The 16,009-nt window shown below is 36.9% G+C and overlaps 1 protein-coding gene across 1 annotated transcript; it reads right to left on the bottom strand.

Moving 5' to 3' along the window:
* Positions 1–4,149: 4,149 nt before the first annotated feature.
* Mstn (myostatin) lies at positions 4,150–10,718 on the bottom strand. The gene is made up of 3 exons (XM_004628621.2): positions 10,242–10,718; positions 8,134–8,507; positions 4,150–5,939 (listed from the first exon to the last, which is right to left on the bottom strand). The coding sequence occupies exons 1-3, from the start codon at positions 10,612–10,614 to the stop codon at positions 5,559–5,561; spliced, it is 1,128 nt and encodes a 375-aa protein (XP_004628678.1). The 5' UTR covers positions 10,615–10,718; the 3' UTR covers positions 4,150–5,558.
* Between the last annotated feature and the right edge of the window lie 5,291 nt (positions 10,719–16,009).

Genomic DNA, 16,009 nt, shown 5'->3' with positions numbered 1-16,009 from the left:
ACGATAAAACCACACAGTTAATAAAAGTTACAAATGAACCTTAATAAAAAAATTAAGAACTCTACTCAAAATAGAAAAATGCAGTTAAAATCATGATTGGATACCATTTTTCACTTATTATACCAGAAACATGGGTAACAGTGGTATGAGAAAATAGGTACTCTCATACACTGATAATGGAAATGATAATTGGTACAACCTTTAAAAGTGAAAAGCATATTGTCTATTAAAGCTAAGTATATCCATTGACTTTCAAAGGGACTTTTTCCCAGGTAACACCGTGTGATTCCCTCCATTCAGTACCCAGGGGCATTATCATGTAAACTAATGCAACTTTCTTGTAACCATAAACCACCCAAGAACCAAGCAAACACATGGCAGCAAGAAGAGGTGGAAGGATTCTAGGCTTTTATGCATATTTTTGAGCAACTGACCATACTGTACCTAGAGTTGTCTGGATTTATATGAAATAATATGCTTCTGTATTGTATACTTCTCTAAGCCTATTTAAGCTGGGACTTCTGTTATTTATAGCGAGAAATACTTTGTACTTACATTTACCCTATGTAAATAAATACATGTATGTACATATGTTATGCATATAGCTATACATGCCACACATAGTACACATATTTAAATTTGCAAATAAAATTACTAAGTGTACTGTAACTATTTTCCTGTATATTAAATATGGTATCTCTAATGATAAAACAACAAATCACTGTGGATTTTAAGTAGATCTAAATGTTTTTATCTATGTTTTATTCAAATAAAATTTTAGAAGTAAAAATACTATAGAGAACCTCAAAAAATCTTGTCAATGAGAAAAGTTCTCCACCAATTAAACAGAATTTATTTCAGCAAAAAAAATTTTGCAGTCAGGCACGCCTCAGAACTGCCAAGAGGTCCAGAGGTGCCACAAGCCGGCACACAGCAGTTACAGACAGAAAGTGGAAATGAGAGCGCTAAACAGCTCGCTTGGTCACGGCCCCGCCTTTGCACTGTTTGTACGCACAAATTCCGTTCAGTCCAACTAAAGTGCTTCCGGGCGTCTTCCTAGAAGAGCAGAAGTCACCACCCCACCGCGGTGCACGCGCACCCGTGTTTATACCAGCAGCGCAAGTCAGAACAGCTAAATCTTGGAAGCACCCCATATGCCCGGTTACAAAAAGAATGGATAAAGAAAATGTGACATTTATACGCAGCGAAGTACCACACAGCTATCAAGGACAAAGTTGAGACATTTCTAAGAAAACGGATCCCCCTGGTTCCATAATGCTAAGTACAGTAAGTCGGACTTGGAGAGCAGGCATCTCATCGTTTGTCTTCTGTGAGAAACTCAAAGCATAAACAATTTAAGGAGTAAAATAAAAGGACCAGTGATGGCAACGCAGGCAGGGGGACTAAGGCTGAAGGGAGACTTTTGGCAGAGGAGGGGAAGGGGAGTAAAAAGGACCAAGGTGCAATAGAACCAATGTGTTATACGTCACAAGATTATAGTAATATTTTTTTAAATCATAGCAATGTGCTTTATGCGCACACAGGAATATAGCTAATTTCCATCAATCCTGTGTCACTGCTCTAGAATCTGACTGACTCTAGAGCTATAAGGAATATGTCTACTGTAAGACACAGGTTTAGAATTCAGGACAATTGTACCAACTTTCAAAGCATGGCTACAAGTAGGGGGACTCCCTTCAGCTGCTTCCTTTGTTATAATTTATATCCTATGGCACCTGCCTGCTTCAGAGCTCCGGAGGACCTAGGATTTCTCCGTGGAATCTTTCACCTAGGATGCTGGCAGCCACACTGTCCTCTCCATCACTTGAAATGCCTGAGAAGTATGCAGCTTTTCAGGAAGATATTCTTGGAACTTGAAACCAAGTGGTTGCCTCAGTGACCTCCCGATTATTTCCAATTAACAGTTTGGATTTTCTCCCACAGTTACTTCATTGTGCTTAGTAAACTGGTGGTTTCTGCTTCATTTCCACTTGCAGAATTCTATCTAAGCATCAGCAGGCATCATGTAGGCAACTTTCTTGTGTTGATAGGTTTTGTTTTTGGCTGGTTGAAGGTAATGCCAAAATTCTGTGTTTCTGGGACCAGAGCCAAGAGCCATTTAGCTTCTTAGTCAGAGTTAGTGCCTGTGGGAGCGGATATGGGAAACTCTTCTGGAGGATCTATGGCCAAAACCGCATAATCAAATTTTGTTCTGAATAGGATCCTTCATAAGACATTAGAAAAAAAAACCCTAACCCTTGTAGGAAAAATTTTAACAGAATAGACTTGAAAGGTTAAGAAAACAAGTTAAAGAGGAGAATTTGTAGGGTAACCTTTTTACATTTTTGCTTTTAATGTATCATTGAGGTTAATTGAATCAATGAACTGTTGGCCATTCTTAGAACTTCTACATATCTTCTCAGGATCAAAATCTGAGACTATGTTTCACACTTCTGCACATTAATTTCTTCAACTAGTATTTTACCTATACTACATATATAGGCTAAACCCAGAAAATTTGAGCTCCATTTTTAAAGACAGTAAATGTATGTGTTTGTGTTTCCTAAAAATATGGCCTGTGGTACGAAGCAGAAATAACATGCTGCTAGAAGCTTGTCTTCCTTACAGTAATCCAAAACTTGAATCATCAAAGCTAAGTATGGTCTACAGCCATGCTACCCTGAATGTGCCCAGTCTCACCTGAAAGCTAAGTATATGTGCTTGGCTCATTGCCAAAGTGTATGTTTCTGTATCAGGAATATTTAGTGTAATGTTAAACCTGATGTGCATTAGTAGAACTTTATAAGCTACACTATGAGGAAGTTCACTATCATTGTTATACACACAGTTTGTGCATCTAGACAAGTTGGACAGCGCCAAGTCTAAAATCGTACACTTGATTATATCTTGTATTCTTGCTAAGGTATGATACTCATTGAGATACTTTGTTATGAATCTAGTAGTACCATTTTTGCATTACTTAACATTTTATTCAGGGATGACCAGATTGAGCAGTTTATAGTGGTATGTTTTTAAGTTTGTAAGCTGGGGTTGAATTGACTATGCAAATGAAATCTCAACACTAAATGTTGTATGCTGGGCAAATTATAACTCTGCTTTTGGTTTAATGTTTTATAGTAGGAAAATAGTTGGTAATATTTATGTGTTTAGATTTAGAATGATCATTTGATAATGTAATAGATTTTTATTCTGTTAAGCTTTGATAGATTATTTAGAATGAATAACAAGTGTAATATTTGAATTTAGATTTACATTACTACATGTATAGTAATTACTAATTGTTTACTTAGAAATTATATCATAAGAAAAATTTAACCATCTTCTTCATTAACCTTAATCACTGCTTTATGTAAGTTCCTAAATTTATGGAGATAGGAGAGATCATACCAAAAATATATGTATGTGGTGTTATACTTTAGGGTTTCCAGATACTTTGTAGGTATTTTGCTATTTATTTTGGAAATTGGTGCTCCCAGTGCTCAGATAAATGTGCCAGTGTCTGTTAGGCACTGGGAAACAGTGTAGCTTCCCTGGGTTCCTGTGACTTCAGGACTTGTAACTCTAGGACCATATGCCCTTGCCAACTGCAACCCATTTGGAAATTGAACCTATGAAAAAAAATATAAATAGTTTTCAGGTCAAGGTAAAAAGAAATGAAACTGACTTAACTAGCCCTTGCTTTTGTGTATGTGAAGAAACTTGACTAGGACCAACTTAATAGGAATTTCGCTCATGAAAAGTAGAGTATGAGACCTAAGGTCCCTAAACCAACTTTTGTGCTAAACCATTATTAGACTTTCATGTTAAGGTGCGAATCAGAAATCCACAATCAATGATTATACGGGCTGGTGAGATGGCTCAGTGGTCTAGAGCACCTACTTAGAACAAGCTTAGCAAAGCACAGGGACCGCGGTTCAATCCCCCAGCACCACATGGTGGTGGGCTGAGCTGGCCACACACTGGCCACACACACACACATACACACACACACACACACAAATAAATAAAATTTTAAAAAAAATCAATGATTATAACGTAAAAGTATTGTCTTTCAAAAATGTGAAAACAGTTTAATTTACATTATTTTTACACATTTGATGTAGGAAATTATTTCATTTAATTATCAGTACAATGAATTTGGTTAACCAAATCTCAGTTTATAAAATAGAAGTAAATCAATGCAGAAATATATTTATTATCAAATTATAAAATAAAATTAACAGTTCTTGTTGAGATATCACGTTTAATATTCATTTCAGATAATGGTGTTGATCATTTTGGTATGCAAAGTAATAAGTATTAAAATAATGGAACGTTGAGATTTGACTACAATGACAGTAAACCTTGAAATTTCACATTCACATAATATAGCCATCATGAATCCATCAGTGAATGTTATAATGTAAAAAAAATATAAAATGATTGTAATATAACCATCTAACCTTTAACATAAGGAGTCTTAAGACCACTATTTAACCTGAAATATAAGCAATTGCTTTTCTGTGATATGTGTCATATCTTTGTGCCTTAATACTTAATTTGAAATAGTCTTAGTGTAAAAATATACCAAAGTAAATAAAAAAGGAGACACTTATTTACAAAGCAATATTGTATACACATTATATAAATGCAATTGTTTCAAAGTCTTTTATACAATATTGATAGAATCAGTCATTTTTTGTTTTACCATAAAACTGCAGTGTTGCGAAGGCAGGCTGTAATTTTGAAGTTTTGATACAGATGCGCAGGACTTGGCTGTCTTTTAAGAATACACTGCCTCTCTAAGTACGTTGTAGAATTGAAATCTGGCTGCTAGAAAAGTGATTCTTCTTTCACTAAACAAAATCCATTCCCCACTTGGAGGTGTATGAAAATACACCTGAAGAAAGGAGAAAGTTACTATTTTCCTCAATATTTTTAATTTGATCGACCTGACAACATCAGCCACTCAGTCTTATTGTATTAGCACCATTGGCATGGATTGTTAAGATTCTGTCCAATCATAATAGGAATGGAAACTTGCACATGATATACCATCACTCTTGGTGGAATTTGTCTTACCAAGTATGCTATCATACAATATAAATTCAAGTGTTTAAGGATGTGTCAAATGATGGTATGTACCAATCCTATATTTTATCAATACTATACATATGGTAGATTTTTCTGTAACTATAAGTGGAACTGTAAGAAATAAACTTTAAAGCATACTCCTTTTCTTCACGAGAACACAAGGAGAATAGCTTTCATCTCCTGGCCTATGTTGTAACTATAGTATATATGAACATAAATGTGATTTGTTCTCTTTCTAGTTCAACACTCTGGAAATTATAAAATTTCCTGTTATCAGATTTATTTTGATGGTTAAATGCCAACCATTGCATATATTCTCTCTTTTAGCTCATATACTGGAACCGTGCTTTAGTGACTAGGGCATGCCCTAGGCCTAGAGCCCATGATACATAAATTTCACAGTTTCAGAATTGTTGAGGGCAAAACCTTCCATGTTTTAGGAAGCTACGAACCTAATATATATCTCATGAGCACCCACAGCGGTCTACTACCATGGCTGGAATTTTCCCATATATTATTTGTTCTTTGCCATTAAAATATAACATATTAATTGGAGACATTTTTGTAGGAGTACAGCAAGGGCCTGCTGAACCTCTGGGGTTCGCTTGGTGTACCAGATGAGTATGAGGATACTTTTGTAAAAATACAAATTCACACTCTCCAGAGCAATAATTGGCCTTGTATCTTTTGGGTGCAATAATCCAATCCCATCCAAAAGCTTCAAAATCCACTGTGAGAGGGTAGCGGCAGCATCGCGATTCTGTCGAATGTTCATCGCAGTCAAGCCCGAAGTCTCTTCTGGCTCTTTTTGGCGTATCTGTTACCTTGACCTCTAAAAAGGGATTCTGTGTGGGAAGGAGGGGCAGTTAATAGAATTAAGAGAGCTTGTAACACTCTCCTACCTTAAGAAGTCATTCTTAGAAAAACCTAATCATTTTGTCTATACCACGTTTGTTTTTTTAAAATTCAGTATTAAGGAATTTCAATTCACTTCAAGCCCTGGTTTTCCCCCTTATAGCTCAAAAGAGTAAAATAGCACTACAAATTTCCTAAGGCCGGTTCATTCTGTGTGTTGTTAACTTGTGCTTTCCTCACGTGGGTGTCACGCTTCCTAGCACAGCACAAATGCCTTTGAAACCACGTATGGGAGAAAGCTGACGTGTTAGGAAAGGAGAAAGGGCAAGGGGGAGAGGCGAGCTTTTTCTCTTTATGATTGTTGATTACATGTGTTGGCTAAATATATCTTGCGATTCCTGGAGAGAGAGCTATGCTCATCCATCGTCTCTTCTTTAGGTCTTTACTAGAGGCAACTGGGACCAAAGCAAAACAGCTACCATCAACTGGCGTAAGGATTGTAGTGAGGAAAAAATGGAGGGTGGTAAGAGGAGTTTTATGTATACTGGGTTGAAAGAAAACCCTAAGAAAGGGAAAGACAGATGAGATGAGATGACAGTTCCTTTTTTCACTGAAAACATTTCTGTTCAGATATTTAAATAGCAATCTGCTGGCACTATTACTGCTCCAAACTTTGAATGCATTTGAAACTTTGCTTTCTTTTAAAGGGGAAAAATCTTAGTAATAGTAACCACTCCTTTAATAATAAGTAAACTTGTCACATTATCATCTTTGATAGTTAGAATATTCCCTAAAAACACTTTCTTAAATAACTGATAACAGTTTCTTTTATCAAAATGAAAATAAGCATGGTAGTTGTTACTGAAAAGAATATCACTTTGAGAGCTAATAATATTTGAAGTAGTACATAGAAAGAAAAACAACTTAGAAAGTGTACTCTTTTAAACAGTATGTTTTTTTCATAACAGATTAGATTTGCCAATTATATAATCTTTATAACTTTATAATCTTTATAATTATAAAATCTTTATCATTTGTAATATATAATCTTTATAATCATTTAAAGATTTTAAAGGATAATTTACAGTTTGGTTGTTGTTTCCAGGTATAACCTGTTGTAAATTATGCCAATAAATGGAAGTAAAAATACAGTCTTATTAAATAAGCAGAAGCCTTTGACGTTGGAAACCTACCTAAGCCAACAGGGTAATGTTAAGTTTATATGAGGTTTTTAATGATTTTTATTAATCTTTATAATATCTAAGGTCTTGCCATAGCTTTGACCTGATTTGTTGGCATTCCCCAAGTAAACTCTTACTGAAGAATGCTAAGACAATTCAGAAATAAGCTAGGTGGTAAAGGTTAACTAACCTAGAAATTAAAATGTTATTGGTGGTATGATAGATAATACATAGAATTATCTATCTATCTATCTATCTATCTCTCTATTTATCTAATCAGTGCATTCAACTCCCTACAAATAATGAACATATTGATAGGGAGAGACCCAAGTATAAAATGTCTCATAAAGTATAAGCCTCTTCATTACTTAGTTACTACAGATATAAACATTTTATTTTAATTATAACGTTTAAATTTATTTTGAGGGGCATGGCCCTAGCTCAGGCCTTTAAGTGGCTGCTTCCACAAAACTCTCAGCCTCAGGTTGCTGGAGTTCGAACCTCACAACTCTCCCGCTGGCCAAAAGTGCCCTGAAGCCATTCGAGGAACAACAACAAAAAAAAAATCCTAAATTTATTTTTGCTGCTTTATACAAACCCAGAAATTTTCAACACATTTGGTAAAAGAAAAACTGGGAAGAAAAAAGTTTCAATTTTGCCAATTATATAAATTTCATATTTTATGCATATAATTGGGTGTCATATCAATGAAAAGCACTTTATAGATCATTCCCAATCTGAAGAAATCCTTACAAAGTTAAGAATTGTAGTATAATTGATTTTTTAAAAAACTTTATGCAAAGTAAGAGTATTAAGGGAGTGTTTCATAGGGTATGAAACTGGACACCTACTTTTATTGGGTACAGGGCTGCTGTTGGAGGAAGATACTTTTGTCTGGCTTATGAGCACAGGAAATCGGTAGCTGTTTTCCACTATTATTCCTTCATATTATGAATAAAAACACAACGAGGTTATTAGAAGGTTACTTTCAGTTATCACTTACCAGCCCATCTTCTCCCGGTCCCGGGAAGGTTACAGCAAGATCATGCCCATCCTCATCTAAAGCTTTGATTTCAATGCCCAAGTTGGATTCAGGCTGTTTGAGCCAATTTTGCAACACTGTCTTCACGTCGATGCTCTGCCAAATACCAGTGCCTGGGCTCATGTCAAGTTTCAGAGATCGAATTCCAGTATACCTTGTACCGTCTTTCATGGGTTTGATGAGTCTCAGAATTTGCACAAATACTGTTGTAGGAGTCTTAACAGATCTCAGATATATCCACAGTTGGGCCTTTACTACTTTATTGTACTGTATTTTAGAGCTAAATTTAAAGAAACAACATTTGGGTTTTCCTTCCACTTGCATTAGGAAATCAGCTATAAATGAATGAGAAAAAGTTATTAAAATTAGTTCCCATTTTAAAAAATGACAAAAATCCCTTCATATTAATAGTTAAACATTTCTCATTTATAAAGTATATGTGTATACTTTTAAAATGAAATAAATACTGATTCAGAAAAAAAAATCAAAATACTCCAGATTTTCCAAATTTGAGTTATATGCATTTTTAGTTATTTATGAGGAATCTAACTGTCCTTCCAAAAATTATGAACTAAGGAAAATTGTATAAAGGAGTGAGCAGAGGATGAAGTTTTAAAATGATGATGATTACAGAGAACAAGAGACACTGAAGGGACATCCACTTAGAATTCTTTGGGAATCTGAGTAGTTACACTTACGGAGCAGCTGTACCGATCAGTCTGGGCAAAGGAACCCTTCCCCCAGGCCTGAATTACCTGGGGACGAGACTCACTAAGCAACTTACCGAGCCTTAGGAATGAGCAGAAAATGCTGCACATCTGTTAGGTGTCAGAGGAACAAAACTAAGCGGGTGATTAGCACAAACATTAGCACAAAAATTGATGTCATATTCAAGCATTCTTGGAAGTTACAAAGTCTTGTCACTAGGGCCAGCCTGTCACTATAAGCACAAACAACTAGCAATTTCTTTCTTTCTGTTTCTTCCCCCTCTTGGTGTCCTAAAATTATATGTAATATCTACTCCAAGATTATTGGATGACAGTCTTGAATGAAAATTATTTGCTGCACTCTGACCTGAGCACTTGATAAGGGAAACAGCAATGTGAAGTGGTTCAAGTCTGCCTTTAAGTATATAAAACAGTGTAGTAAAGCAAGACCACAGACAAACGCCACAAAAATGCTGCTGTCATGATTTCTCTGTCAAGCTGCCTGTCTTCATTTTAGCTGGCTAAAAAATGAATTTTATGAAATATATTATCTTTCAGAAGCTGTGATATCACAGGCAATAGTCCTTCCTATTATGATGAATAAATATTTTAGAAGGTTATTAAGCAATGTCTGCTTGGAAATTCACAGCCCAAGTACTTCCAACTAGAATACCACGACCAAGGTATAAGCAGCCCGCTGTGAGCCAGGACTTACCTGATTCAAATGTTTATTTCCTAGGCATTTTATGATGTTCAGCTCCTAATTATCATTATGTTTTCTTTACTTCATTGTTGCTCTTACTAATACATTAAATATTTACATTTCTTTTCAGTGTAATAGCTTTTAAAATTAAATGGAATTTGTGAAGAACAAAAAGCACAAGAGTTTTGAATAAAATAAATTGCTCTAGATGTGCAACAGTGCTTAAAGAAGCTTAAACATCTAGCCAATTTCTTCCTTTATTGCTTTTGAAAAAAATAACTTCAAGCTACATATTTTAGACAAACACAATCCTGAAATTTTATGTAAGTTTTTAACATAGGTTTAGATTGTGTCTCTCAGCCTTTCCTTGAGAGTATTAGGCAATGAATGCATAAGCATGCTCTATTTTCCATATTAAACTAAACATTAAAACTGTGCAAGCAATTCTAACTTTTAACTTTTGACTGCATAAGAAAACTTGCTGCAGATTTCAGTCTTAGAGGTATGGCTCATAAAATCTTGAAAAAAAGAAATCTTTTCTCTCCTACTTACATCCAAGCCAGCAGCTTGTTAGAGAAGCCTGAAAATAGATCTGTTTCTCCCGAGCACTGGAACAACAGGCAGCAGCCCGGTGGATGCACACTCGCAGGAATACTTACACTCTGTAGGCATGGTAATGATTGTTTCCGTCGTAGCGTGATAATCGTCATCTTCCAAAGAGCCATCGCTGCTGTCATCCCTCTGGACATCGTACTGATCGATCAGTTCTCGAAGTGGAGGAGCCTTGGGTAAAAGTTGTCTTATGGTGTCTTTGCTGATGTTAGGAGCTGTTTCCAGGCGAAGTTTACTGAGGATTTGAATTTTTATAGCTTCTATTCTGGAATATTTAGTGTTTTGTCTCCAGGTACATGCATTACACAGCCCCTCCTTCTCCACATTTTCTTTTTGCTCACCGTTCTCATTTAGATCCACTGGACCCGCAACAATCAGCATAAACAGGCAAATAGAAACATAGATTTGCAGTTTTTGCATGATTTTGAAATCAATCCAGTCTTATTCCTAGTTCTTAGGTCTTCCTTTTGCTTTTGAGTAATGCTAAGTAAAGTTTTAATGCATGTACAGTCTGAGAGACAATTTGCCACACCAGTGAGTCTTTTATACTGTATTCCAAGTGGCTTTTTATATTCCAACTTAGATGAGACAAGTGTCGTCAGGATCTATGATTGGCTCTTCCTCCACAATGAATCTCGCTGTCAGAGGTTAAAACCCTGTCTGTCACAAGTCACCAAGCAGTATTTTGTTACAGTCCAGGGTGGACTGATTCATTTGACTACTTCATAGAAGAAATAAATCCACAAATAATGAAAGATATATGTGACATCTGAAAAATTAAAGCCTATGTTAAAAATATAAACTATATTTAAATCTTATTAATCTCTATAAAATTTATGATTTAAACTAGTTTTAATGCATACTTCACACTTAAAATATAAAATGTCAATTCCTCAAAATTAGAATTTTATACTGTTTTAAACATGTCTGAAGTAAAATATTTTTGCTTTATTAAATTATTTTTAGTGCTGTGTAATTAAAATAAAAATTAGGAGGCCTGAAATAAAAATTAAGATTATAGTATTAGTGAAAGATTTTCATCTATAATTTGAGAAGCTTGTTTTCCTGACTAAATTCTTAGTATGTATTGAAAAATCATTCTTATTATAATGTTGTTGCATTGTGCAAGAAATCACTTTTAAATAGCTAATGTCTGTTATTAATATGAAAGTTATGTTCACGTTTGATGGAATAATATTATGTCTTCCCTATTGTAAAGAGATTAAAAATATCCTTCAGATGGGATTTTCATTGTTGGTTGCCAAGAAATAAATGTCTTCCACTGGAAAAATCTCTGAATTTGAGTTGAAAAATAATGGATTTGTATTTATTGCAGCATTTATTAGAGTTAGTCTTCTATGTCCAGTATGAAGTTAAAACTGCAATATCTATTCTCTATTAATTGAATCAAAATACTATGAGCACATAAAAGAGAAAACACCATAATGGAGGGATGCCCTTTGCCTAGTTCCCAATGCTGTGATGGTTTGCACCCCATTGCCAGTTTCTCATTTTGACCAGAGGGCAGACACCTGGCAGGGATTTGGGGTAAGGGCTGCAAGCAGAGAATAGAGCTTTTTGTTTTCTAAATTTTAGTGGCCTCCGCAGGGATCAAACTCTCACCCTTCACTTCGGAGCCACAAGATCACATCAGATGAACTATTAAAGGGCTAGGAAAAAAAAAAAAAAAAAAGACACAACCAGTGAGGAACAGAGATGTTTCCAAGCCACAGGAGATTTCTTCTTCCTTCTCCTTTTTGGGAGGCCAAGGAGTCCTAAGAGATTTAATCCATTATTTTTTTTTTCACAAGAAGATGCAATAGCTCATATCAAATATATATTTTTAGGTCACTACCATTTTTACACACTGTACACCAATTTACTGCCTCAGTGCACTAAAATGCAACTCAGTAGCCTGAAAAGTTAATGCATTTTCATCAAATTCTTAAGAGGCATCTACATCTCTCGAGAAAAAAAAAATGGCTTTACATAATGCATTGGATTTGCCCATCATTAAAGATTAAGGGAAACCAGACACAAAACAGATGCCCTGAAGATTTAAGAGCCTCTTTTTTTTTTTTCTTTCCTTTCCTTTTTTTTTTTTTTTTTTTTTTTGTGGGATTGTGTTAGATTGGGCTTATCAAATTCTATTTGTTTGAAAATTTTATTGTTCAATATGTGAGTCTCTGATATTATACTCATTGTAACATTCTGTGTACTTCTTAGTAAGCCAAACTTCTTTTGTAACATGCTTAGAATTGCATAGTGGCTGAGAACACAGCCCTGGAGTCAGACAGACATGAGTTCAAGTCTCAGCTTAACACTTTTAATTATATGATAAGGAGTGAGTGACTTGTCTTTGTAAATTATGAAATGTAGCAATTGACCTTTGGAAAGTATCCGATAACTTGTGCTTGTAAGCTTGCTCTTTGTTTTGAAACTGTGCTTCCAATTATGCGGCACAAGCACTACACTGTTTCAAGTTGTGGCTACTGCCTAGCACTCTGGGGCAGGATTGCTAAGCCACCCCCGTCACGCGCTTCCCCTCTTTGTTCTTACTATCTGGAGTAAAGTGAGCTTTTCACTATTCATGGATTCATAGTTGAAAATTTTTTCACTTGCTAAAATTTGCTTATAAAATTATCACTGCTTGTGCTTTTTTTTTTGGTGGAATCGGGGATTGAACTCAGCCCCTTACGCTTGCTAGGCAAGCGCTTATTCTACTGAGCTATCTCCCCAACGCCCCAATGCTTGTGCTTTTATAGTCAGTCATTGACATTCTTCAAGCAGTGAAAAGTTGAGACTTCTGAGCCCCGAGTTGCCAGCTGAGGCCAAACAAGACAGTGTGTTGCCTAATTTTTCAGCTGCTTATATTTTGTTTGTTTTAATTGGATAGAGGGTCTCACTATGCAGTTCAGACTCATAGTGGTCCTCCTGTCTCAGTCTGCCAAGCACTGAGACTACAGGCATGTACCACCTTGCCCAGTTTTGGGACTGGCATGGCACCCGGGGTTCTGCGAGCATGGCATGCGGTACTGGGGATCAAACTCGACTCGGAACCTTGTGCTTGCCAGGCAGGTGCTTAGACTGCTGAGCTATCTCCCCAGCCCTTCAACTGCCTATTTCTGAGTGAACTTAGTATTCTATATTTTCTATATTGTGCTTTTTATTATTTTTGCTGCTTTAACTATATATTTAAAAATGGTTAAAATGATACATTTTATGTTATCCATATTTTATCACAACTTTAAAAAACCTGCAATATGTCCTAGGAAAAAGTTTTCCATATGAAAGAATATTTGTGTTAGATAAGGTTTGTCCAGGCATCAGTTTTATTGTGTGCAAATTCAGTGTTAATGAATGAACGTTTACATTATGTTATAGAAAACACAGCAGTTGTCTAAATTTTAAAAGGTTATAGTAAAAGGCACATTCGGTGCTAATTCCACTCTAAGCACTCTCTGTAGCTCCCTCATCGTCATTGCCGTTTTCTGCATCAGTTCTGGAAGTCCTCTTCTGTGGGTGACATTAGTTGGTGCAGCATGAACGCCTTGATGTCCTGGATCAGTTCAGATGTTCACCTTTCGTGATCATTTTGACTTTGGGGACAAGCCAAAAGTTGCGTAGTACCTGGCCCAGTGACTCAGGGAGACGACTACGCACCGAGGTGTCTTCTGGGCCTGCCTTTGCTTTGGACGGCACTGGCAGCAGCATCACTGTGTCACTCACACCCTGTGACGACGTGAAGTGACTTCCAGACCTGCTGTAGCATGTGGCAGTGAAGGGACAAACATGCTGCAAGCAGAATGGGAGTATTCTGAGAAGAATTAAAGGCAGTGTCTTCTATGGCAATAAATATAAAAAGTTAAACATTCACTGTACATTTTGCTCAGCCCTTGTATGTTTAGTCAGGTGTCTTTGCACAGAAACACAGAGCACAAGGTAACATTAACTGGCTCATGAAAAAGGTGTGGCCAGAGCTCACCTAACCCTTTGTTTTCTCAATGAACCATGAATGGCTCAGTATTTGCTAATTCAGTGTCGTGATGACTGTAGACTAAGATAACTACCACAAGTAATAAGAATTGATTGTATTTAATAAACTTCTCCAAGGACAGGATTGAATGGGTCAGGAAGGACTGCAGCAATTCCAGTTTCTCTAATTTCTTTCCCCGTGGTAGACTGCAGCTGCTCTGGTAAAGGATGCAGGATGGTGCCGCACTAGGGCTATGATGGAGGAGAGAATTCCTGCTGAAGGGGAGCTTGGTGGCTTTGTCTCCGGTTGGCATCTTCAGAAGCAGTTTCTCTCTGGAGTTAGAATTAGGTGGCCACAGCAGCATCTCACAGTACTTGTGCTGCTTTTCTCTGTACTGGACAGGCTGTTGTGGGCCTTACATTTTCTGTAACCCTCAGTAAGGTGTCAAATAAACCTCTCTCATCTGTACTATGAAGACCCACGGGTTGTCTCAAAACAACTGTAATGGTGCAAAACATTTTTTAAACATAGGTTTGGCATTTTACTCTTTCCATGTTCTGTAAACTACTGAGTGTACTGATGGGATTCGTGTAGCTCAAAAAAAGAGTGACTCTGAATAAAAGTGGCTCATAAGGGCCAACCAGATAGATCAGTGGACTAAATCACCTGCTTTGGCAGAGCACAACGGCCAGAGTTCAATCCCCGGCCCTGCCCACGGGGCACACTGAGACTGATTGAGACTGGCATGGTGGCGCGCCTGTACTCCCAGTGCTTGGGAGGCTGAAATCAGGAGGATCACTACGAGTCCAGTCCACATAGTGAGACCCTGTACACCCTGTAAACCCTGTCTTAAATTCATTTTAAAAAATAGTTCATAAAAGTGAGACTGGCAAAAGCACCCAGGAAATTGTATTTTGCCTGGTCATCACATCCATCTCCCTATAATAACCCTTTTCTGTTACTCAGTGACGATTATTCTTCAAGGCAGGAAAAGTGCTGTAGAGTGCTCAACTCATGCAGCATCACAGAAAGCAGTCAGTCTTCGTTGGTAAGAGCTGATTCTGTTCCTACTGCATGGTAAGACACAACTTCAAAGCGTTGTGGGGCTAGGCAGCAAGAGCATAGGAACCGAAGCCAGAAACTAGGATACGGCTCCAGCCTCGCTGCTCCTGTGCTCTGTGCCCCTGAATCAGGCAGCTAGCCGGGCTGCGTGTGCTGGTGCACGGCTGTAATCAAAGCACTAGGGAGGCTGGGGCAGGGTGACCATGGTGGATTCGAGGCCAACCTGGGCTACATAGTGAGTTTAAGGCCAGTCTAGACTACACAGTAGGACCCTATCTCAAAAAGACAAAAACAAAATGATTAGCAAACTTTGTAAATATACGTGCATATGTAATTAATTATTTTGTGAACTATTTGAATCCTTATTGTGTAGCTAAAATTATGCTAGATTCTGAGCATAAAACTAGGAACCAAACAGACAAATCACTATCCTCGTAAACCCTGTGCTCTAGTTTCTTTACATAAAGTAGGATATTGTATTTGATGGGCCCTTTCGGGGTGAAGCTTTTCCCCTAAGGCAGTAATCTTTCAACTTTTTTGTGGGTCCTGTCTCCATATGTAACATACTATGGTTAAAAGGTGAGACATTTTGGTTTACAGACATTCTGTTTACTGACAGAACAGCTATGTTGGCATGTGTCATGGAGCCTGTGGAAAAGTCCATTGTCCTCATAAGGAAGAGTGAGAGAAAACTGCAAGAATGATCTTAGAATCATTATGAAAGCCGTTTTTACTCTACAGATCTCTGGAAAGGCCTAGGAGCCACCCTGGAGTTCT

The sequence above is a fragment of the Octodon degus genome, unplaced genomic scaffold (genome assembly GCF_000260255.1).
Source record: "Octodon degus isolate 3935 unplaced genomic scaffold, OctDeg1.0 scaffold00025, whole genome shotgun sequence".
Lineage (NCBI taxonomy): Eukaryota > Metazoa > Chordata > Mammalia > Rodentia > Octodontidae > Octodon > Octodon degus.
This window is presented reverse-complemented; position numbering and strand designations above follow the sequence as displayed.

Bases quoted from the DNA above. Each gene is read 5' to 3' on its own strand.
- Mstn (XM_004628621.2), bottom strand. From the start codon at position 10,614: ATGCAAAAACTGCAAATCTATGTTTCTATTTGCCTGTTTATGCTGATT. The intron at 8,508-10,241 runs GTAAGTATTCCT...ATTCATTTATAG, and splicing joins CATTACCATGCCTACAGAGT to CTGATTTCCTAATGCAAGTG. The intron at 5,940-8,133 runs GTAAGTGATAAC...CTTCCCACACAG, and splicing joins GACCGGGAGAAGATGGGCTG to AATCCCTTTTTAGAGGTCAA.